General features: G+C 35.4%; 1 protein-coding gene across 1 annotated transcript in view; it reads left to right on the top strand.

The window, feature by feature from the left end:
- Positions 1-25,999, top strand: part of LOC105214707 (dynein axonemal heavy chain 3) — a 108,866-nt gene that overhangs the window by 71,229 nt on the left and 11,638 nt on the right. The window contains exons 45-57 of the mRNA XM_011188282.3: positions 55-215; positions 2,823-3,065; positions 3,227-3,346; positions 3,407-3,952; positions 4,019-4,330; positions 4,411-4,558; positions 9,546-9,756; positions 10,436-10,570; positions 16,281-16,453; positions 18,340-18,507; positions 19,187-19,609; positions 22,058-22,194; positions 24,609-24,783. Coding sequence (XP_011186584.3) covers positions 55-215; positions 2,823-3,065; positions 3,227-3,346; positions 3,407-3,952; positions 4,019-4,330; positions 4,411-4,558; positions 9,546-9,756; positions 10,436-10,570; positions 16,281-16,453; positions 18,340-18,507; positions 19,187-19,609; positions 22,058-22,194; positions 24,609-24,783 — 2,952 coding nt within the window. The remainder of the gene's footprint in view (positions 1-54; positions 216-2,822; positions 3,066-3,226; positions 3,347-3,406; positions 3,953-4,018; positions 4,331-4,410; positions 4,559-9,545; positions 9,757-10,435; positions 10,571-16,280; positions 16,454-18,339; positions 18,508-19,186; positions 19,610-22,057; positions 22,195-24,608; positions 24,784-25,999) is intronic.

Here is a 25,999-nt window from a genome sequence, read left to right as displayed (position 1 = left end):
TCTGCGCTTTGGGCGAATTTCGTCTCAAATGTGGGCTGACTGACTGACGCACAGGCGAGACAAATTGAAAATTCCCCCTCGGAGATGTATGCATACTTTATCGAAAGGATACGTGAGCAATTGCATATAGCTTTGGCATTCTCACCGATTGGTGATTCCTTCAAGGAGCGTTTAAGAATGTATCCATCATTGATAAACTGTTGCACGATTGATTGGTAAGTGTGAACAATTACAACAACAAGTACAGCAATAAGTGATCTTGTGATAACTTATATAAAAATCTTGTAGTCACATAGTGTTCACTCGATTTATAAGCCATATGCATGTAATATACACACGCAATACGCGATCTACTTCCAGTTAGGGTGATCCATTTCAGTTCAGGAGCTGAAATTATTCAGGTGTGGTCGGAATCCCTGCAAACTTGTTACTCGGGAGTTCTCCAGGTCGCTGAGTACTAATTTGACGTTACTTTTCAAAAATTCAAAATGGCGTACCAAAACCTCTGAGTAGCGAGTTTCAAGCGAATCCGATGAATTTTAAAAAACGCTGTCCGCCATATTGGTTTCTTGGGGTTATGTCAAAACCCTGATCTGATGGGGTTAAACAAACCTCGGATTCGCATTCAGCGACCCAAAAACATAACGTCCACATATTAAGATCACCAGGTCATAACAAAATTTTTCGTGTGGCTGTGTTATGTATAAGTAATTTAAAAGTTCAGCAGTGAAAAAGACAACCTCAGTTTCAAACCAAAAACCAAGAAAGAACAAATCTTAGGTTCTAACTCTAATCTAACGAAAACTATCATTCGGGTGTTCTAAGACAGATTCCCCAGCAAAAAACTATTGAAGTACTAGCTATTATGTGTAAATGATTTAAATTATCTGTAGGGACGAAACCAAGCAGAGTTTTGAACCAGTAACCCAAAAAGAACAAATATTAGGTTCTGATATAAGAAATCGAATCAATATTTAGGTTTTTTCGAAACAAAATTTTTATCTTGATGGACATCAGGAGAAATACAGATTATTTTTACATACAAATTAAATATGGCATGTCAACTTTTATATGGGAAACTCAATCCACGAAAATTCACACTAAAATAAGGCGTCAATAAAAATGAAAAAATTATAAACATACAGGGTATGTTTTCTCAAAGTCTTTATAAATTTTACCATCGAAAATATTTTTCGCTCTAATATAAGTTTATTCATCAAAATATTGTGTTCACCCTAACACTCTTAAATATATCCGTAAGGAAACGCAAAATTGTTATGGAATGGAATGCAACTTTTGCGGTGAACAGATAGGAAGTATTTTCACCTTTTTCGTTGTTGAGCTTGTTAAAGCAGAATAAATGCTGTATCCTGCAGGATACGAAAGTATTTTCCTTGCAAGTAGCAAACATTTCAGTAGATGACAAAAAGTATTTGCAGAATATTATGGCGAATGAGGATTTAGACGTATTTCAATATACATATATCTTTAGTGCAATATACATGTAAATCTGGTGGAAAGTGCAACAGGATCTTCCGATTTTTTAATGAAATATGACAAAATTTACTCTAAAAAGTATTATAAAAGTTCGAATATTAGAACCCGGTCTAAAATTAGATTAGAAAGTTTTGGTATTTTTTAAGAGAGAATAAAGAGCATGTAATGACTAATGTCTCAAATTTGGAAGTTCTTGTGTCAAAAACCATCAGAGAGCCAATGAGAATGTTGGCCGTATACTATATTAAAAATATTATTTTCTGTGACCTTCGATACTGCTAGAGCACTCTAGATTAATGTATTGTGATATAATGGCAAAATACTGTAACGAAAATGGCACCAGAACAAACTAGAATAGACAATCGAAGGCGATAACTTGCCAGATGTATCTAGACATCGATATTCGTAGTTGCCAGAATGTTCGAGTGACGATAACATGTTAGCAATCGACTATATAAGGGCTACCGGGCTGGCAGCAAGACACAGTTCTGATAAGAGAGTTGTCGAGTGAGGACAATTCTAAGGAGAGAGTTATCGAGCAAAGTGTAAACAAGTTATAAGTTAGAGTTATAAAGTAGAGTATTGAGTACTAAAGTGTTAAGTTATAAGGAAATAGAAATAAAGATTAGTGTATAGCCATTAATGTGTGACTTTTATTTGACAATCCAGTGATCGAACTCAGGGTAGAGTTTTGGAGTAAACGACAGATTTTGGAAATCCGTTACAATACGTTCGATATGTCTTTAAACTATACCCTCTAGCTCTAGCAGAACTATATTCTTATGTCAAATCGATTGAATTCTCATTCTAATTTTCAAAGACTGTATGAAAGATTGTATCGTTGGCTTGCTTAAAGACCTCATGTGGTACTTTAGTAAATTTTAAAAGATGAAACTAAAGCTACTAATATTGAATTGCTTCATTGAATATATCAAACATCTATTCGGTAAGGTCATCCTTTCATTTTCAAATTGACCATTTCGTACATTCTCTCGATCGGCGCAAACACTTAAAGACCTATGCCATATTTAAGCAATTTTAAAGACGACAACTAACAGTAAATTGAATTTAGTATACGTATAACTATGGAATGAATGTTTTATGAACAGATAGACATACGTAATTATTTGTACTTTCTGCGACAAATATATGCGCATAAGTACCTACTTAAGTGAATTTAACACGCTTTGAACACAGCTATTTCGATGTGTGCCACATACCGCCACATGTAGAACTCCAAAAGTAGATAAATACCCATACCCATACCCACTCTGATATGTATAAGTATGTTATGTATGTGCTGTAGATAAATATACAATTTGCAGGTTCATGCCGTGGCCCGTTGACGCCTTGGAGCGTGTTGCTGAATATTTTATCAGTTCAATGAAATTGGGTCAGGCACAGGAGCAGGCTGAGGCCGGTGCCGCTGAGCAAGCATCGGTCGATACCGCCGATTCGGATGACAAGAAAAGCGACAATATTGAGGAAATTGTGCTCAGTGAGCTGGAATTGGAGCTGGTACAAATTGTCATGTATTTCAATAATTCCGTCTTCGAGGCGAGCGAACGGTAAGTGCACGTTTATCGAAAGTTCTCAAACGGAATGAAGTGATAAGTTGACAAGCAAACAAGCAGTAAAACCGCATTAAGCACGAACTAAATATACAGACATACCGATATAAATTCAGATAAACAGATGTACAGCTGCATTAATATGGCTTAAATTGCAGCTGCTATTTGGAGTTGGGACGCCGCAATTATGTGACGCCCTCATCTTATTTGGAGATGCTTAAGTCTTTTAAAAGTTTCTACGTACGCAAATTGGAGGAAATTACGAAGTTGCGTGATCGGTGAGTGTGTGCCGGCATATCCCGTTAATTACATATAATCCATATCGTTTTAAACAACAGTTACACTACCGGTTTGGAGAAATTGGACTTCGCTGCCGGTCAAGTGGGTGAAATGCAGGCGAATCTCTATGACCTGCAGCCCAAACTGAAGGTGCTCTCCGAGGAGACCGAACGCATCATGGTGAATATTGAGCGCGAAACTGCGGAGGCTGAGAAAAAGAAGGAGGTAGTTGGTGCCGATGAAGCGGCAGCCAATGAGGCCGCTGCCGCTGCGCAAGCAATCAAAGACGATTGCGAAAGTGATCTAGCTGAGGCCATACCAGCGCTGGAAGCAGCACTAGAGGCTTTGAACACACTCAAACCGGCTGATATTTTCATTGTGAAGTCGATGAAGAATCCACCGTACGCCGTGAAGCTGACACTCGAGGCTGTATGTGTGTTGCGTGGCTTCAAACCGGATCGTAAACCAGATCCCAGCGGGCGCATGGTGGAGGACTATTGGGGACCATCAATGCGCATGATTGGCGATATGAAATTTCTGGAGTCACTGAAAACCTTCGACAAAGACAACATACCGTCGGCAAATATCAAAAAGATACGCGAGAAGTAAGCGCAATAACGAAAGACAGTTGAAATTCTCTTTTAAAATAAAAAATTTCTTCATTCACTCAGATACATACCCGATCGTGACTTTGTGCCTGAAAAGATCAAAAGCGCCTCCACTGCCTGTGAGGGTCTCTGCAAATGGGTGCGCGCTATGGATGTTTACGATCGTGTAGCGAAGATCGTGCAACCGAAACAGCAAGCACTTGCCGAAGCCGAGTCGGATTTGGCCTCGCAAATGGAGAAGTTAAATGGCAAACGTGCCGAGTTGCAAGTAATTTTGGATAAATTGCAGAAATTGAATGACTTCTTTGCCGAAAAATCACGCGAGAAGAAGCGTCTGGAAGATGAGATCGATAATTGTGAGAAGAAGTTGAATCGGTAATGCTTCTGTGAAATGTTAAAGCGGTAAACTGGTGGCATGTATATCCAAAATTATTGTTTTTTTTTATTGTATGCAGCGCGGAGAAGCTACTTGGTGGTCTGGGCGGTGAGAAGACGCGTTGGTCGGAGGCTGCGCACAATTTACACAAATCGATTAGTAATATTGTCGGCGATGTGCTGCTTGCTGGTGGCGCTGTGGCTTATTTAGGTTTCTTCCCTACTGAGGTGAGTTTGTGCTTGAAGTATACAACGAATCGAGTTAAACGGAGAACCGTTTTATTTTAAATGTATGTTTTTCAAAAATAGTTTGTTACATCTAATTTTAACCAATCTTGAACCTTCTGCGCTCAGTAATCTGAAAAATATTCATAGTATTGATGCTAGTTTGCTTAAGCCTTAGACAATTTATTCTTCTGAACACTCACTCGGGTGAATTTTGAAGTATTTAAAATTTTTATTTTTTTTGCCATTCCTATAGTACTGTTTATCACTTTTTCCATTCATTCGACTTTTTTAATTAAATACAGGTGGCAACCCTTTTTCACATTATTTAACGTATCTGCTATTTTCATTAAATAAACATTATTCTATTTCTAAACATACATATATAAATATTCATGGATTAAATTTGAATTTTCCATTAATCTATTTCGAATATGAGTAATTACGGTATATCCATATTTAACCATAAGTAAAACATGAGTATCTGTGTACATACATGAGTACAAATTCACACCTTCCCTTTCTAGCATTTCCCTGATATTATTGCCAAAATCGAAGCTTTTAAAATTTACAAAAATTATAACTTTTTCTGCCGCTGCTCACTCCCTGTTGGCTGGCAATTAATACGCTTCGTTTAAGCTATACATTTAACGTGTTATTAATATTTTCTGCAGCAGCTACTACTAGTTTTTTTCTCGCACACAAAAAATGTACAACTACTCTAACTGTCAACGGAATTAATCACTGCCGACGCGGATTTTGCATGCTCCAAAAAATTTTAATTTTTTTCAACTAAATGCTGGAAGTGGTGCGATGTTGAAACGTTAGAAAATACTTATTTTTATCGAGAGAATATTTTTGGAAATTCGATTAAAAAAGTTGTAGCGCTCACAAAATAGTTGTTTATATGCGAGAACACGTAAAGCATTTATGTGTCTCATACACACACAGCAGATTAAAAATATTCGAAATAAAAAGTTTCAAAATAATAAATATGCTTTAGAGGAAAATGATGTCTGCAAAGTTCGTAGAAAAAAATTGTATTTTGAAAAGTTCCGGAATTAGTAGATATACTCGTATATGGAAGCATACAACTTGTTTTTAGTATAAAAAATTAAAAATATTCAATTAATGGCTTAATTCTTGTTTAATGATCGAAAGCTCGTATTTAAATATGATAAATATCGATGCAACTTATTTTGATGACAGATGCTAGCTTGGGAGATTTTAAGGAGATTTCTTTCATACATATATTTATTAGATGTTACTCTCTTACTTCAATAATTCTTAATTCGTAATAATTCGGGGCGTTGGCGCGAATAAGCTATATAGAGAAGAACCGCGCTTTAAAGCGGAGTCTGGCTAGACGTTCATCCACCGGAGTGAATGCCAGGACTCGACGACGGAGTCTCTCTCTCCCCCACGAATTCCACACCGAATTTGCGCTCCTTTATATGGCCGCTGTAGTAGATGCCTTGTGACATCACCACCTTCTTCCGTCCTTGACACGTCCATCGCATTTGTTGGATGGCGGTGACGTCAGCTTTTACTCTTACGCGGACATCAACCAGCTGGGCAGAGGCACCTTCCCATTTAAGGGTAAGGACATTTCAGGTGCATGCCCTTAATTCGTAGTCCTTTATACGTTTTCAGTGGTCGTCATCAAAATTGGGGTTCCTCTTCTTGTTCATTGGTTATTCGATTTTATCTGGTGGGTCCCAAACACTGCGTACAACCACATAAGCGGGATTTGCCTTCTCACTTTAGCTCACCTCCAAAGGGATGTCTGTTGGCTACCCAGAGTATGCTTGGTTCTAAGACCGGAAGTCGTGAGCAGCTTGAGTCACATGCAAAAGAATCGTTTCTGGCCACTCCCAAGTGAATGGCAGTCAGAAACTTTCCTCACTTTTGTGAACTTCTACTTATGAGTCCATCCTCCTATTCTAGAATGTAATAATTTGGAATTGAAAAATGAACGGTTAAACTACTGGAGTGATCCATTTTAAGTTCAAGCCTCTATTCAATGTTTCAATACAACATTCTCTCTCCGGTATCAACACTTTTTTGTCCCACACTTTAAGCTGCCCGCTCTTAATTCTCTTCATTATATGTTTAATTACTTTCTGCTAATAAATAAAACATATGTCCACAAATTTAATTAAGTGATTCTCATTTAATCACTACCTGACCCTCTCACTTTTGTATCAATAGGTATGTGCCTTGACAACCACACCGGAAACCATTATAATTTTCAAGTAAAGTGCTTATTAAAATCATTAATGTGTACGAAAATCATATTTTAAATATTTGCAAAAATATCTACGCCAAATATTTTAATATATCAATCAGCTGGAGAATGCTTGTGTAATTAGTGAAATATTTGCGCAGTTTATGCTAAAATTAGAGAAATTATGTTGAATTTATTGGTTAGCAGTGGAATGACAGTCGAAATATAAAAGGTGTATGCACTTTATTATTTACTGTAATTATGTGTGATTTATATATAGATATGCATATATATACATAATAATAATACATATTATGAAGAGCAACAGTAGGAAATTTTCTGCATTTGAGAAAGAGACCTCAAAATTTCAAGCGCCACGAAAGCAATTCGGAAAGTGTTTTTTTAATGTTAGAGAATTTAACTCTCATATGCAAAATAAATTAAGTATTGTATTTAATGAGCATAATTTTTCTATGTTCATTATCTATTTCCGTTTTATGTGGAAGACAAACAAAATATCATCAAATTTTAATTTTAAATATTTGATAATAATGTAATGCCTACTGGGCACCAATGGGTTAAATGGTAGGAATGTATGTATATTCATTATTTATGCCGTGTTTTGAACTATTTTATGCATATCTTCATACTTATTAACTCACATACCTTTAGTTTTCAACTAAAAATGCTCTCAAATATGACACTATATGTACTGGTATATAGATACAGTTGTGTGTAGTTAATTTGAAGAATATATTTGGTGTTAATATTAGTTTGGCAAATATAATATCTCCCTTCCGCTTTTTTGCTCTTTATTCAATGTTTTATAAAATGTGTTACAGTGATCGGATTAAGTTCAAATATGCGCAGTTTCGTTCGATAATATGTTTACATCTAGACGGTAACTTCATAATACCCCCTCGTAGAAGCCCCCTCCTTATTTGCGACGAACTCGCACAGCCACTTTTCACAAGCCTATTTTGAGTTCAACTTTACACCAACAAGGGCGTTCATCATGGACAGTAACAGTTGGTAATCACTTGGCGCTATGGCCGAGCTATATGGTGGATGCAGTAAAACCTCCCATCCCCGTAGGTCTCGTAGCTTTTGACGACTCATCAACGAAGTATGTGGTTTGGCGTTTTCCTGGTGGAACACTACATCCTTCCTGTTGGTCAATTCTGGACGCTTCTGGTCGATCGCCTACTTCAAGCGGACCAGTTGTTCGCAGTAGACGATTGAATAAAGCGTATGGCCATATGGGAGCAGCTCATAGTGGATGATTCCCTTCCAATCCCACCAAACACACAGCAAAACCTTCTTGACCGGCAATACTGGCTTGGCCACTGCTTGAGACGATTCACCGGCCTTCCATCATGACCGTTTTCGCTTGATATTGTCGTATGTGAGCCATTTTTCGTCGCCAGAAACCATTCGGTACAAAAATGGGTCGAGTTCGTTCCGTTTCAGCAACATATCGCAGGCGTTGATTCTGCTGATGGTTTAAAATGGTTTGACTAACTCCCATCTCCTCGGCGATATCACGAGATGACACAAGCTGGCCTTACTCGATGTTTTCCATGATTTGATTGGTATTCGTCGTCACAGGTCTTCCGCCGGCTGTCTTATCCATGGTGGCATTTGCACCCGCTCCGAATCGTCGAAAGGATTCCTCCGCAGTTCGAAGTGATAGAGTACCATCCCCCAAAACACCGTGAATTTCGGCGTTAGTGAACTCCATGCTTACACGTCTATAACTCTTGAACGCAATCTACAAACTAATCATGCATAGCGTCGTTTTGTAGGTTATGTCAAAACTTTTCAAAGATGCTTTATTCATAACCGCGAAATTCAAAAGACAAAAAGGCAGAAGCGTGATATTTGCCAACCTAATAATCAGAACCTATGGTATATAATTTATGTTACATTAAACTACCATAAATGGCATAGATATATATACATTTTGAGGACTTTTTCTTAAAAAGTTATGAATATTCATCTCATTGTGGTCATTTATAATAGTTTAGAGAAAGATTTGTTCTTCGGTTGTGTGCTTCATCGTTATTCTTACTTTCCTTTAGATGAGATCATAATGACTTATTTTTCATCCTAAAGCAAGCCCTTTTCGTTTTCGAGCTTTTAATACTAAGTAATGTCTTCTAGGTTAGGTCTTCTAGAATTACGACTAAAACAATATTTTTGGATGTCATCTCATTATTCGTTTCTTTTTTATAGTATTTGTCTGCTAAACACTGCTAATTAACCGCACGCAACTGTATATTTGGTATAAAAAGGTAACATTGTATCATTTGCAGCATAAAGCAGCAGACAATACGTGCAAAAATAGTTTTGGAATCAAAACTCGAAAATAACAATTTTCATTTTGTTGCTTAGCACCAAATGAATGCGCTGTTTAATAAAGCCAAACCATAGACGCGCCAAATAGTCATACATAGTACCTTCACAGAAGAGCGGCGCAGACAGTTGCCGTTGAATTAAAGCGGCATTCATATGCAATTGATAGGTGTGCTGTAATTACCGCCCACCAAATAAAACAAAACAAATGTGTTGTAGTCAACGCCTTCACCACAGACATTTCATAATTCCACGAATCCATAAATTATTGTCTGATTGAAACTTTGTATTGTGCTGAAAATTAGTTTGCACAACACCAACATTTCTAAATTAACAAAATATTTCCAGATGTTTGTATGTTTGTATGTTTGTATGTATGTAAAACAGAGGTATGCCTTTTCATTACAGTATCGCGCTCAAATTTTGGAGGAATGGAATGAGTTGTGTGTGCGCAAAAAAATTCCTTGTTCGGAGCGTTTCTCGCTGGCCAGCACATTGGGCAATCCGATGCAGATACGCGCCTGGTCATTAGCTGGACTGCCGGCAGATAATTTCTCCGTGGAGAATGGCATTATTGTGGCTAACTCGAATCGATATCCGCTAATGATAGATCCACAAGGTGATTTTTATTGATTTGCTGCAGTTAATTGTAGTTGGTTGTAGTACTTTGAGGAGTAATTATAGTAGTGTGAGTTGAGTGTGTGTAATTATTGAGTATTAAGTAATTTCAAATTGAATTTAAACGATTTTAAGGTACGTATGAAGGAGACTTTTAGATATTCTAATATATTTTTTGTTTATGTGGATGATGACAGGAACAACTTTTATTTGTTGGACTATATTGATATATTCGGGTTAAAATATTAAGCTTGAATATCTCATTTTTTCACAGGATTATATTCATTCAAGTGTGGATAGAAAATTCTAGATCATTGTGTCAAAAAAAAAATGTATTTTCAAGGAAAAATCTATGTTAAATATGTATATTTAATATTTTCTTAGTCAACAATAATACTGAGAGATACTCCAAGCATCGTTCTCTATTATAGGTATAAACATAATAGAGAAATAAATCTACCATTTCGTTTAGAACACTTTTCATGGTATTACATGAAGACTTGAGAACCATATGCTTTGAGTAAGTTTTAATTATATTTTTATAGGATTAAAATTTACAAGATTTCGAGTAAAGATTTTCAATTCCAAAATGAAAAAGTTAGTTAAGTGTTAAAATTAATTCTTAAAAAAATTTTCCTCAAAAAGCTCTTTTCTATTTTCTAATCTAATATTTATTCCAGTCCAAGCCAACAAATGGATTAAAAATATGGAAAAGGATAATTACCTACGCGTAATCAAGCAAAGTGATCCCAATTACATGCAAATACTTGAGTTGTCCGTGACATATGGCAACCCTGTGCTAATTGAAAATGTTGGTAAGTACAAAGTTTAGAAAATTTTCAAAACATTTAATTCCAGTGAATTTTTGAAATGATACTTTTCTCATCGGAACATTAAAATGTTTATCCAATATTTGCAATTCCGACTTTAAATTTAGGAGAAAACAAAAAATATAAAATATAAATATAAACAAACGGTGCAATGTTAGAGTTTCCGTAAAAATTATTTTTTTTTTCAAAAATATTTCGAAAATACCCAATTTTTGTCCGGAACGACACCCTAATTTCTTTCCATGCATTCATGATAAAATTTTCAACATTTATAAAATCCAAAAATGTTTCCGAAAATTTTCAACCAAAATTGTTACTAGGAGATGTGTTCAAAAAAAAAAACGGGAATTAAAAAAAAATACTTATTATTCGCATACATTAATGTTGTCGCCTTCAAAATCATCGAAACACTTCACAAACTCAATTTTTGTGATAGCCTTTGGCTCTTTCATGCTTCTAAACAACGGCCCTTTAAGAAGCTCTTTATTTTTGGAAATCGGAAAAAGTCGCACGAAGTTATATCTGGCGAAAAGAGGGGTGGGCATCGTTTTACAATATTACCTTTGGTCAAGAATTCACGAGGAAGCAACGAAGTGTGAGCTTTTAATAAACGAAAATCGCCAAGCTTATAAAAACACATCTAACCTTACCGGGTGCCACAAGCAAAATTTATCGTACATCAGGGACACGTACATTAACGGAATAATAATTAAAAAAAGAGAATTGAAAATTTTCAAATTCCCGTTATTTTTTGAATACATCTTGTACTATTGGAGAAAAATGAAAAGTAGAATTAAACAAAAAAAATTAAATAATAATTTGTTGTATTTCTCATAATTCTAACGATTGAGTAGATTTGTATTTAATTGCTCAGAAAATATGTTTATTTGAAATTACTAGACCTGCATGATTTTTTCTCTGTTCTAAACTTGAAGGGTTTCCAAATGTGTTGGAGCAGTAACAATAGTTAAACACGTGTTCATCTCTAATTTTAACCCATTCACTCCTTTTAACCAAGTACTCACTTGGGATCAAATGAGGTTTCTGTACCCAAGCGAGTACAATGGGAGGGAATGGGTTAAGTGTAAATATAATATTTTTTATGTGTGAAATTTTGGTAATATTTTTAATGTACATATTTCGTCTTCTTTACTGCCGTAGACACCGCTTTTTAATCTACTGCGCAACTCATATAAACTTCCGTCAATAAATATTCCGCACTTAATTATTTTGATAGTGAGACTATTAAAGACTGCGAGAACCTATGCTTGTTCCTTTATCTACATGCCTCAAGTATAAATTAAGAATAAATCTATGTATATAAATAAATATAACTAAGTAAACGTACCGTTTTCTAAGAAATACCTAATACTTGTGCCGCCCATTTCAGTTTTTTTATCCAGTTCCACTCACAAATTCGAATTGGCTAAGATTAATGACGCAATGAAGTCAGCTAGAAATAATAAACGAGTGACGTCGGTACAAATCCAATTAAAAACACATAACAATGAAGTAATGTACACACACACACACGCACACTCACATACGTAAATGACTTCTCAGAAAACACTTATTAAGCTGAGTGCTCTTCAATTGAACGGATTTTTGGGGTTTCGTACATGCAGACAGTTACTTGGCGAAAAATTTATGCGCTAATACTTATGTAGCCACCCTAGTATGTATGTGTGTGTTTGAGTACCTACTCAAATGTTATAAATATAAAATCAACAAACGCATCAACTCAAGTTCATGGTGATTTGCAATTTTTTATGTATTTCGTACGACAACAAATTACTTGTCAAATCGAACCGTATCGAATGATGATTTGAACATTTTTCAAACACAGTTCCGTATGAGGAACGTATTTATTTTGGCCACGTGTCAGTGGGCAGCAGATGACTACAACATTTTTTTTTTGATTTTTCATCTCACATATGTGTGTTTATTTTCCGAGATTACGACAGCAATAAAGAACTTAACGACGCAGCGCCGTCCAGTTTAGAGGAAGTACGCACATGAAGAAGTGGTTCAATTATAGGCATGTGTGGTCTGGTTTTATTTTTAACAAATGAATAACGCACCGACTACCCACTTGCGTGGTGAGCGGCGCCATTAAATCTTGTTAGTCACTTGACCACAGAAAATAGTATTTATTAATTTAATGATAAGGAAGGGTAGGCGTTATTATAGACCAATTAACATTCTCTATTTAAGTTGGGATTCAGATGAGTTTCTGTATTCTCCTTAAAGCTTTGATAAAAAAGGTTTATAATACAGTCGGATAACCTCAAATTGTATGCATTATCTTATCACGCACTCAACACTTAATCTCTAAGTCACCTCACTGATGTTAGAAAACTCTTCGACCATTGTTACTTGGTTAAGCTTGTGCTTTGGTTAAGCTTCTTAATATATTGGCCAACACTGTCTTAACTTGTCTGTTATGCCTAATGGCACAAATCACTTTTCGGTAAAAGATTACACTCATTCAAAACCTGTTTCTGCACGTGCAGAGCGTGGACGCGTTCGATCGCAGCTTTAGACTTCTTGGAACTGTTAATTACTTTTTTACGAACAGTTTTTATGCTTTCTTGTTTTTTTTTTTTGTATATTTATTGGTTACAAAATCAATTGATGTATACGATGCGAAAAAAAAAATATAAAAAAAAACTTTTTTTTTTAATTTTTTACTTTGAGTTTAGTGCGAAATAATAAAAAAGGGCCTCGGTTGCCGTGTAGTAACATAACATAATATATATTTTTTATTATTTATTGTAATTTATGGCTGATTGTTTTCTCTAATTGTCTATCTATGTAATGAATCTTTTTAAAAAGACTTGTCGGAGTTGTAAATCGTACACGAGTTGAAGCGTCCGTTGAACTTTAATTCTCAATTCTTCCAATGAACGTTAGTAATTTTAGTACAACGCACAAATTCAAAATCAGTGTAAATTCTTCACAAGTCACAAAAATTCAGCGTTTTACTCAGCAATTCTTCCATTAAGCGAAAAAATTAACAAAATGGCGGACCTTTGAATTTTTTTTAAATCGCCTTTTTTCATAAATCAAGTTGAAAGGTAAAGAAGATCTTCATCGATTTATCCTAGTTCATACATAGCTATATATGTAGAGAATAACGTAATAAAAATTTTGGAACCGATTGGATTAATAGGTTTTGGATAACCTCATGCGCCAGTCGTAAAAACAGTGTTTCGAGAAAAACGCGTTCAAAGTTTTGAGGCGCTCTCGCCGTCGCCTGAAGCTTCCACCATAAATCGGCTATATCTTTAAGAGTTTTCGATATTTTCACTTGAAATTTTAAAGGAACATTCTTGAATAGTTATAGGTTCGAATTAAATGAAATTAAAAATAGATTTTAAGGGTGGGAGTAAGGTTTGATAACATTTTTTTTCCATTTTTTTATGTTTTTTTTTTCTGAACCATCAACATCTAAAGAAATTGTGTTAAAGTTTTAGGTCATTCGGAGAAAAACTAACAAAGTTACAGCAGGTTGAATAACGGTACCTCTAACTTAGGCTACCTGCACTGAGTGCACAAAACTTTGAATCGATTTTCCCAAATATGTCATTTTTAAAGTCGGTGACCAGCCTACAGAAAAAACTACTGCATCGATCGTTTTGAAATTTTGTACAAATATTCTACATATGTATATATAGCTGTCGAATGACGTCGAGGTTTTCCAAAAATTTTAATTACTAATAAATTTACAATAACAAATAGGTCGATTTTTTCGTCTAAAATCGTAATTTTAACTTTAAAATGGTAGCAAAAATTGAAAAATTAAAAAACTCAACGTCAATTGAAAGATAAACTAATAAACTAAAGAAAGCATTTTGATGTTTTGGTTTCAGATGATCCAATGATGCTGTAGGCTGGTCACCGCACAAAAACTTCTTTTCGAGGTGCTTGCAGAGATCGACGATAAATCCGTTATTCCTCGCTATTTTCCGATAAAACTTTTTTTAAGTATCCTTCAAATGTTGTACTTTCATATAATAATAAGTAAAATAAACCAACAGCAATAATTTTTTCTAAAAAAATTCATGAAAAAAGGTCTTTTTTCGACGAAACAAACCTTACCCCCCCTTAAGCTGAATACGCCACTGAATTACTAATTACAAATAGAATAATAATTTATCGAAAACATCGAAAGTCTAAGAGTACAAAGTGATCAGGGCTTCTGGGGCGATTAATTTTCAAAACGTTGAACACCGTTTGGAAACCCTGGTATGGAAAAAATAATATAATAACAATTTTAATTTCTTAAATAAATAAATAAAAAATTTAAATAAATAAAAAAATTAATTAATTTAAAAATTATTATTGAATTTTTTAAGTTCAACTACCACTTTGACCACTATGATACACTTGTTGCGTAGGCTTTTATGATATTTGAAATATTTTTTTTTTTGTCAGCAATAAGTACGAGTACACTCCTAATACATACACATAATCACATATTAAAAACCGTTATTACTTATAAACTTATACGCATTACATAATATCACATGACACTAACATCAGCAATGTGGAAAAAAATAGTTATAATTATATTTATTTATTTAGTGTTTTTTTTGTAATGCGAAAAGTTAATTTGAAACATTTTTAATTCGCGGCATTTGAAAGTGCTTAATTACAAACGCTGTTTGTGGTTTTTCTATTAATATAATTTTAATAACCACATATATCACATGAATGTGTGTTTGTGTGTGTGTAAATAATATTTGATTTTGTGTTTGATGGGAAATTTTATTAAATGAAATCAATATGTCAAAGGTGTTAACAGTAAAAGTTTGCGTTAATAAATCAAAATATGCCCAGGCACACAACTGTACATAGTACATACACATGTAAGTCAAATAGCTAACACATATGTAAAAAGGATGTATGTATTATACATAAATATTATTCACGGACAGCCGTTTTTTATAATTCGTATCAAATTAACATTTCAATTACAATTTCAATTATCGTTTTCAAAGTTGAAACAGTGTGATGAATTACGATCGATTTATTCTATATGTTGGTAAATATGCGTCAATGTCAATGTTTGTGGCAAAAATTTGCAAAAAAATTATACTCATTTTACACAAATTTTATATACTACATACTAACAAACGATGTTTTATGGCTCTTGAAAATGCAAAAATCAAGCAGAGAGACTCATGTCCATGCAGATTTTTTATTCATAACAGAAACATTCCGCAATTTATATGTAAGCTACTTCCAGAACTCAGTCACTTTGTGCTGATTTTCATTTACAAATCCTTGTACCTTGGTGTTCCACTTGTCCAATTCACTTACATAAAGAATTGTTCGCATGACGATATGGTAGATGTCGCTCCGAAACACGTGGCGAATTTTTTATTTTTCCTGCTTATTTGTGGTATTTACTATAGCTTTTGCGCTTTGCAATTAACAAAAAAATCTACCAATAAATATTATTAAAAAATCAAATCACCATATCGCATGATTAAATGGAAAACAAAGACCACTCTGATTTCCATTTAATTAACTGGATTTGCATAGCACAATGCTGCGGGCATTCAAAATGAAAAACAAACAATTATATGCACCACTCCATCCATCATATGAACATACAAAGAGAGGTTTGCTCGCTATTGATTAGAATTTCTAAATTGAATATTGCATTTTTTTAATCAATTGATTGCAGGTGAGCGTTTGGATTCCAATTTGACACCAATACTGGAGAAAAACGTAATTAAACACAAAGGTGGTCTATTTATTAAAAGCGGTGACACGATGTTGGAGTATAATCCAAGTTTTCGCCTGTACATAACAACATGCTTGCGCAATCCGCACTATTCACCGGAAATAATGGTTATGGTAAGTGAAAGCTACAAAGCGCGGGCGTATGAAAGCTTGTGTGATTAATAAAAAAAATTAATTTTTAAACGGAATTTATTATATTATGGAATGTTGAAAGTGGAATTTGGATTTCATCCAATGAAGCTTTAAAGATTATACCTCACACGTGATTTTAAAGCTACAAAGGGTTATTATTAAGTGAACAATCTTCAAGTTATGTCTGCGATCTTACGATAAACTTACTATTGCAGCAATAGCCGCCTTCTATTCGCCACTCGCTGCTCGCTTTTTTAGAGCTTCACTCTGTTGTCGATAAATTCTCATGCGGAAGTGAAATCAAGGTTATATAATTGAATTAAACAAAAAATAATATACGGATAAGGTGGTTTCTCTCTCTCTCGATCATCCGAGTTATTCGTTTTGTTGGCCATCGTCCATCGTTTTAACGAATCGAAGAGAGCTATTACACTGTTCTTATATTGTATCTTTACTCTACACTCTATTACTACGTTCATGCTTCTTTTCTACTCGGTTATATTATACACGGGTAAGTTCAACCCACATGCATGTGGGATTGAGGTAACCCCGACGTAGCTGGTAACCCTTAAATACAATACATAAAGTCTACATCAACGAGCACAAGAGAGCCGGAGAGTTTTGAGAGTAGACGCGAAGCAAGCAAGACGAAAAGACGCTCGACGAAAAGACGCGAATACTATCTTATTAACTTTGAATCTTTAATCTAAAATATAAATCGTTTTTGAATAACTTTTACTCCTGATTAAAACTTTACAATATCTAAAACTATTCGTTTATTCATTGCTCAACCGAATTAGTAAGCGTGAGTAAAAGCCCTACATGCATAAACACTTTTTCACCACGAGTTAAATAATCTACTCGGATAGAATATACACATTTTCTTTACGTTTGTAGACGAGTTAACTCGGATGCATAAACGGATTTAGAGTTAAGTTGAACGTCAAATCAGCTGATTTTTTGTGCCGGTGTATATTGTTTTGACAAATTGCATATTCAGGGTTCCCGTATTGCCAATTTTTCGCTAAAAAGCCCTACCCCACTTACTACCGAGTTTTTGCGGCAAACGCCTGGTACTGTGTAGTACTACAGTAACCGGTTATTGGTTACTTTTTGGCACCGGTTTTTTTGTGGCCCATCTGTGGCACTGTGTGTAGTCGGATGGTGTAACTTCGACGAGTGGGTAGTCGGTTTTCGTAGAAAAATCGGTTTTTTTGGGTCGGTCAGTGGTCGGTTTTGCTCGTGCATTTCTGCTCGAACACTTCTCAACCGATTTATGCCGCATACCCCTTTTATCTGGAAAATACGGACATATTTATAATACGTGGCAGCCCTCAATTTAATTCAATTCAGAATTTACCTCGAGTAGAGTATTTGCCGTTTATGCTTATAGGCTTTACCCATGTAGAATGTAACCGAGTAGAAATGAAGCATAAACGTAGTATATAAATCCCTATCTATATAAAAGTTGATCCACAATTTCTCTGTTACCATATATTTTTTGGGAGTGACAGCTTTTTCGCCATTAATCATATGATATAATGATGAAATACTCTATGTTTAAAAGCCTTTGAGAAACATCTTGGCGAACTGGGTTAACAGGTTGCCTATAAGTCATACAACTTTTATTTATTTTTTTTAATTTCAAACAAAAGCTTTACCCCTTTAAATGAACAGATGTTTGCATAAATTAAATTTACTTCATTCTGTTAAGTTTTTTCTTCAAGTTTAAACGAGTATAACTGCATTTATTAAGCTCATTTAGCTAATTTTAATTTGAGCTATTCTTTCTCTGATTTTTCATGAATATTGAGTAGCCTTTCTTTTGTTTTAAGCCGGTATTCATAAATTTTCGGTATACTTTATAGGTAGCGGTTTTGAATTTCATGATAACAGAACAGGGTTTACGCGAACAACTACTCGCTAACACCGTGGCACGTGAACGACCCGATTTGCAAGAGAAAAAAGAACAATTGATTGTTGAGTCAGCAAAGAATCGTGATGCTTTGTACACAATCGAATCGAAGATTTTGGAGGTGAGTACACTGAGCTATATATTTGATAATAATTGAAAGAATAGTGTTGTTAGTTGTGCCAAAGATAGTTTTAATAGTCTTTGAAGAAATATTTTTGAAGCTAAGCACGCAGCCTTTAACTTCTGGACTATATATGGAGTCGAATTTATATCCTCTTTTGGTCCACCCTATGTAAATATAACATTAACATTGGCTGAACTCAAGAGACAATATTAAGAACAAATGAACAGGCGAATTTCTACAAATTCGTTACAAATAAGCTTCCAACCACTGTAAGCTTCAATCAAATAATAGCAAATGACGGCCAAAACTTTCACCTCACAAGACATATCGAAAGTGCTTGCTCAGACCCACACAATCATTTGACAATTTCACTACATTGCTTTGCTAAGCTCAAGTTTAGCAATCCATCCATCAACAAAACATACAAACAAGCCGCTTTGCTAATGCTAAAGCACAAATGGACGTACTTACTTATGTAGCCGTAATGGCTGGTACTTAAAATATACCCACAAACTACTTACCCAACGGCTGAGCCGACGATTTGCTATATACTTACCACATACATACGTACTCACTTCATACATAGATATGTAAGCTTTTGCTTGTATTTAACCTCAACTTAACCGAACTAAATTCAGCGTAAACACTCACTCTCTGCTCGTTACTTATCCCATAGGTACTATCCTCCTCGGAGGGTAATGTGCTGGAGGATGAGAATGCCATCAACATACTGTCATCGAGTAAAATACTATCGGAGGAAATACAGGAGAAGCAAGTAATCGCTGTGGCAACTGAAACGGAAATTGACGCCGCACGCCAACAATACGTACCGGTGGCCAAACATTCTGCCATACTATTCTTCGGCATCAGCGAATTGGCAAACATCGATCCGATGTATCAATACTCGTTGGCCTGGTTTCTCAATCTCTTCGTCAATGCTATATTGAAGGCGCCGAAATCGAATGTGCTCGAGGAGCGTTTAGAGCATTTGAATTATTACTTTACGAAATCAATTTATCAAAATGTTTGTCGATCGCTTTTCGAGAAGGATAAGCTTGTCATCTCGTTGGTCATGTGTTTGGGTATATTGGTATCGCGGGTGAGTTAATGCTGTGTAGCGTGTGTAACGTTAGTTACGCAGTAAATTTGCTATAAATATACAAACATTCAGATACATACATATGTACAGTTACATAAGCACGTAATGAAAGCGCGATTATTTAGCTTTTGAATGAAATATGTAATTAAGTGCTTGGAGTTGAGTGGCAGTAGTTGGCAAAAGAAATAATACTGAAATTCTGCTTTGTTTCTTGTTTCTAACGTCTAAGCCTCTTACTTCATTTAAGCATTTAATTGCTTTAAGCTTACTCATAGTGTACGAAATTTGTTTAACTCCAAGAAAAAACTAAAAGAGTGAAACATTTTTTTCGTAATAGACTTAAAATCAATTTCAATAGTTTAAAAGACCCATAAATATTATAGAACTTTCCATTCATCGCAAAAATCATTCATCAAAGAGTGTTCAAGTTAAGTTACATTAGCTTGGTTTTTCCATGGGCATCATACATAACTCCTAAAACCCGATCTCCTGCATAGAAACCATTCGTTATTTAAGACTTGATTCAAATCTTATAGACATATGCCTCAAGAACTACGATTCCTAAATCTAGTTCCTCAGGCAGCTTTTATAGATCTGATTAGCGCTTACAGAAAAACTTCTTTCATAAGTCTCAATAGAAAAGTGGTTCCTAATTGCTTTCTGACTGTACAGAACTATGGTTTCGACAACTTCAGTCAATTCAATTCTATATATTGTGATTCGAGGATAACATCCATCCATGTTTACCAACCATTCTGAGGTTTTTGAAAAGCGCTCAACTCATAGACCTGCAATTGATTTTAAAAAATATAAATATCAAACAAATATCTCCCTTCCGCCTTTTAGTCTTTTGAATTTCACGAAAATGTATAAGGCACTACAGAGCACGTATCTGGCAAAACGACGTTATGTATGATTAGTTTGGATATTGCGTTCAACGGTTATAGACGTGTCAACATGGAAGACCTGTGACGACGAACACCGAAAACGGTCGCGGTCGAAGGTCGGTGAATCATCCCAAACCATGGCCAATCCGGGATTGACGGCCAGAAAGGTTTTGCTGTGTGTTTGGTGGGATTGGAAGGTAATCATCCACTATGAGCTGCTCCCATATGGCCAGATGCCATCCGCTGCGAACAACTGGACCGCTTGAAGCAGGCGATCCACCAGAAGCGTCCAGAATTGGCCAACAGGTTCTGTCGCATCCACCATATAGCCCGTACATAGCGCCAAGTGATTACCACCTGTTCCTGTCCATGGCGAACGCCCTTGGTGGTGTAAAATTGAACTCAAAAGAAGCTTGTGAAAAGTGGTTGTCCGAGTTCTTCGCAAATAAGGAGGGGACTTCCACGAAGGAGGTTTATGAAGTTGCCTTCTAAAAATCGTCTAAATCCGATCACTGTAAAACTTTTTATAAAGCATTGAATAAAGAGCATAAAAGCGGAAGGGATATTTGCCAACCTACTTTATGATATATCCGGTGGTCCTTTTCAGCAAGAAATTTTGTTGTTATTGCTTTTAACAGTACTAAGAATTTATATTATTTTCTCCTTACACTAAAACTACTCGAATTGAAGATCCTTAGTCAAATTTCACGCACTGCACAGGTCCACATTTGCATCCTTAAATACAAACAACTGTGAGCTAAGATGATGCAAGGCTTTTCATTTCTTATACGATTTTTTTTCATACAATTCTTCTTCGCCTTACAGGCTAGCACTTTAATATATTTTCTTCTTGTTTATTTCACACACAAATCTTCCTGCTACTTATTCTAGTATTTTCTTTCATTGTGCACTCGCATTATTTGCCCATTCGGCTTTTGACGCCATTGCCATCTTAATGTTGATTAATTTTTCATTTAATCCCATTTAATTTGCATGAACAAACATAAAACTGCAATCATCTAAATGGAACTTACCATTTGCTAATTTCCAACTTCATTCATTCCCTGTACATGTATGTGTGTGTGTGTGTGTGTTTGTGCACAAGACAACTCTGGCCGTTATAAACGATGCGGCAGTTGTACCATGAATATTTGCCATTGCCACTCGTTGGCCACGAGGCAAACGATCGGATGCAAATGCTGCTAACTGCTAATACCTTGCCTACCGCCTAATATCTGCTTACTTACAGCTCTATGAGCATAACAACAATAACAATAACAAGAGTAAAAAACAAAAATAAACTACAACAATCCGAATGATAAGAACTAAAATGCCAACATTGCCATTAAACATTCCTTTATGGTATACAATAACTGAAATAAAACTATTTACTTGCCACACACATAGACACACCCAACAATAATAAATAAACAACAAAATGCAAAACTTGCTTTACTATTACTTATTTCTATTGGCGTTGGTGTTGGCTGCTGCTGCCGTTGGTGCTGCTATTGTACCATATAACCAAAAACAACAACAAATAAACATTATGCAATTGCAGGGCCAAATAAATAAATCGCATTTGTTGTTCTTCTTGACTGGAGGCGTTGGCTTGCAAGCGGTGCCGCCTAATCCGGACAATACTTGGCTACCGGAAAAGGCTTGGACACAAATATTTCGCGCTAGCGATCTGGAAGGGTAAGTTGATGATAATAATAAAAGGAAGTGGTAAGTAAAACCTTTGGCGGCTGAAAAATGTAAGCCGATTAGATAATATTTATTTTATATTTTTTAGCCAAAAAAAAAAATAATTTTTTTTAATTCATTTTTTTTTTATTAAAATTTAATTAAATATTTAGTTGCATTTTTTATTAATTTTTTTAACCAAGTTTAAAAAAAGGTGGAAATATTGCAACCAAAAAGAAAATAAATGTTCTTAAACCGTTTTATCATTTTGGCCTTTATTACATATATTATTCTTGAAGTATTTCGTATATTTGTACAAGGATTAGGTGGCAGAACTATTCTGTGGATTTTTTAGTAGTTGTTCATTAAAAAATTAAAATATTAAAAATTAGGTTAGGTTAGTAGACATATCTCTGTCTGCGATAGATCTCATATGTACAGTTAGTTAGAGCTGTCCTTTGTGATACCAATAAAGTCCAAATATGTTAAACGAGACCCTTATGATTCGGCCAATTCGCTAGGTTCGCCGAAGATAAGCCTCACAAGGTATTTCAACCTCAGCCTGACAAAAACTGGACAGTTAGGATGAACTCGGTTTTAGGTTAGGTTAGTAGACAGATCTCTGTCTGCGGGTAGGTCTCACTTGGACAGTTAGTTAGCGCTGTCTTTTGTGATACCAATAAACTCCAAATGTGTGAAAGAGATCCTTTTGATAACGCTTGGAATCTGTTACAAACTTCTGGAGTCGGCTAATATCAATGCTAGTCAATTCGGTAGGTTCGCCGAAGGTGAGCCTTACAAGGTATTTAAACCTCAGCCTGTCAAAAACTGGATATTGGAGGCAGTTCAGCTGATTTCAACCCGCCTTCCTCCAAACAGTTTTAGCACAGTTTTATCCCTACTCTAGTAAAATTGTATTCAAATTGTATTTGCTAATCTTGAAACCATACTGGAGATCTTTAAAATGACTTCCATCTGTTGAGTCAATATCTCTGTTGAATACTTTTTTTCTGGTTGCTTCCAAATTTGAGAACCTTTGAATTTTTTCAAGACCTCTCATAAATTAATGCATATATTCTCTGCTGAAGATAGTATGACAACTTAGAAAATATGTTTTCAAGGGGAGATCTTGGGATCACATTCCTGGAAGACTCTATAGTTTCTCAAACCAATCTCAACAAAAAAAATGTCATTATTAGTGAGAAAATTCAGCATAATGTTGTAGTACTTTTCAGTTATCATATTGTACACCAGAATTACTAACCTCTTCTTAAGCAACACTGTAAAAATTACAACAACAACAATAGCATTAGTCAAATGACTCGCAAACGAATAACCATGCTAGAAGTGGATAAAAAATGGCCACTTCTTACGCGAAAAAGGATGCACTAAGGCTAAATTGAGCAACAAATATTTAAGAAGAGCGGAGTATAGCTTAAGCAAACACTTGGCATTGTAAATGTTTTAAGCTAATGGAATATGCCATCACTTTCATTACTCAAGTGAGGCGCTTAAACGCCTAGGCAACCGGCAAAACAATACCAACATAATTTCTCAAAGGCTTTTGTACTTTTTAAGCTTCGCAACCTTCGAGTTTGCTAATTTGCGGCGCTGTTTGCACAAACCGAGGCATCTTAAACTCGAACACAACTGAGAGCGGTCGAACTCGACTCGGTTTCGTTCATGACCATCTATTAGCGAAGTGTTGAGCACTCATGAATACCGCGCTTAATCGGACTTCAATTGTTAGGCAAGAGGCTTCATATTTTATTTCCAATTAAATTGCAACGGCACACATTAAGAACTAATGTGCGCTTCGACGGCAAAGTAAGCGTAAAGCTAGTTGATTGCGGCATTATTCAAAATCGACTAATTCGTCTTCTTCCTACTTTTCATAAACTAATTTTTCAAACTTGGCTTTGTTGTAATGCAGCGCCAAAAACAAATTCAAATATTACTATATTAATGCGCAATGCTTCTTCACCATTTGCATTGTACTTTTCTGTTGTTATTTTTCTGTTCTGTTTCTGTTGCAAAATTTCAAGGAAATTAATGTTGCACATCACATTGGAGTTTATTGCGAAATATTATTCATGCATTCGACTGTTTTTTAGACGCTTTTGATTTATGCGTTTGATTAATGAGCGTGAAATTATGTTCCGAGTCCAAAGTAAATACAGTGGTTTTCAAAACGATTGATCTCAGTGGGAGTTTTTTTAGCGTTTTCTGTCTTTTCTATTTAAAGCCATTTATCTATGGTATACACTTTACTGTTTCAATATCATAATTTTCAGAGTTCATCGAACCAATTTCAGTTCACATGTTTATGAATAACGGTTATTATCCAAGCTATTATAAACTTTAAAACTACTTCTATTCATATATTATACAAGTATATATTTTTATGTGTGCTCCACTCTTTCTAGCCTCAAAGACTTTTACAAACAATTCACAAAGGATATTCAACTATGGAAGAAATACTATGACTTATCATCGCCCGAGGAACATCCGCTACCAAAGCCATACGATACAGTGGAAGAAATGCTATACTTAATTATATTGAAATCCTTGCGACCGGACAAAGTTGTGCCCGCCGTAAGGGTAAGTATGCGAACATATTTATATCAACTTGCATATGTACATGCTTTCATAAATATTTTTACAATACATGACAAACAAGAGCGCATGTGAAATTAGAAAAAATAACATGTTATACTCGTATGGTATAAAGCATAACTAAACATAAACATAATCAAATGACACAACACAATATCGTACAAAGTAGAAAATGTAAAAATGCAGAAATCATATGCCATCATAAATATGTGTGTGATATAGTCCATTCTAGTGCAAGTCATGCAACTCCCCCGCGGGAAATCGCATTCTAAGAGTCAAATGAAGTAGCAAACGAACGATGAGCGACACTTTTTGAACTCATCTCATGAAGCTTTAAGTATATTTAGCGATTAAATTGCAATAACAAATAGTATTTAAGATCTCAATTATTATAAATGGAAGAGAGGAAGAGTCAGTTTTTATCAATGAAAGCTAACATTATCGTAAACTGGACCGATTTCGGTATGAATAGTTACGAAGATATTAGGCAAACAGAATGCCATCACAAATTCCTGACAAAAGTTGGTTATAAGATTCCAAACTTTTTAATATACTTATGATACTACTAGTCCTTAAATTAGGAATTGAGCATGATAGGTAAACTGCAACTGGATACGCAGATAAGTTACCACACCCCAGTTACACCCCAAAGGCTTCGTTTATCTAGGTTCCAGCATATATTCAAACAACGACATCAGCCACGAAATCAATCGGAGAATCAGTCTTGCCAACAGTTGCTATTACGAGTTTAGTAGGCAATTGAAAAGCAGAGCCCTCTCTCGTAAAAAACAAAATTAACGCTTTATAAGTTGCTCATCATACCCGTCCTGATGGAGGAGCTTTCGAGAGCTACGCGTAGGCGTAGGTGAGTACCGGATTCGTTTGAATGACGAGCTATATGAGCTCTTCGACGATATAAACATAGTGCGGCGCATAAAAATACAGCGGTTCGCAGCTTTCTTGGACACATCGCCCGAATGGAAGAAAACACTCCAGCACGAAAAATGTACGACACGGTACCCATTGGCGGCCGACGAAGAAAAGGATGGCCGAAACTCAGGTAGAAGGATCAAGTGGATGTGGACCTGACGAAGCTTGAAATCTCCAACTGGCGCCGTCGTGCGCAATGCAGAGACGACTGGCGAAGGCTTATGAACGTGTCCAAAACCGTCACCCGGTTGTAGTGCTCATTGATGATGAT

Source organism: Zeugodacus cucurbitae, chromosome 4, assembly GCF_028554725.1.
Source record: "Zeugodacus cucurbitae isolate PBARC_wt_2022May chromosome 4, idZeuCucr1.2, whole genome shotgun sequence".
NCBI classification, from domain to species: domain Eukaryota; kingdom Metazoa; phylum Arthropoda; class Insecta; order Diptera; family Tephritidae; genus Zeugodacus; species Zeugodacus cucurbitae.
The sequence above is the reverse complement of the archived record's forward strand: the minus strand, read 5'-3'. Positions and strand labels throughout refer to the sequence as shown.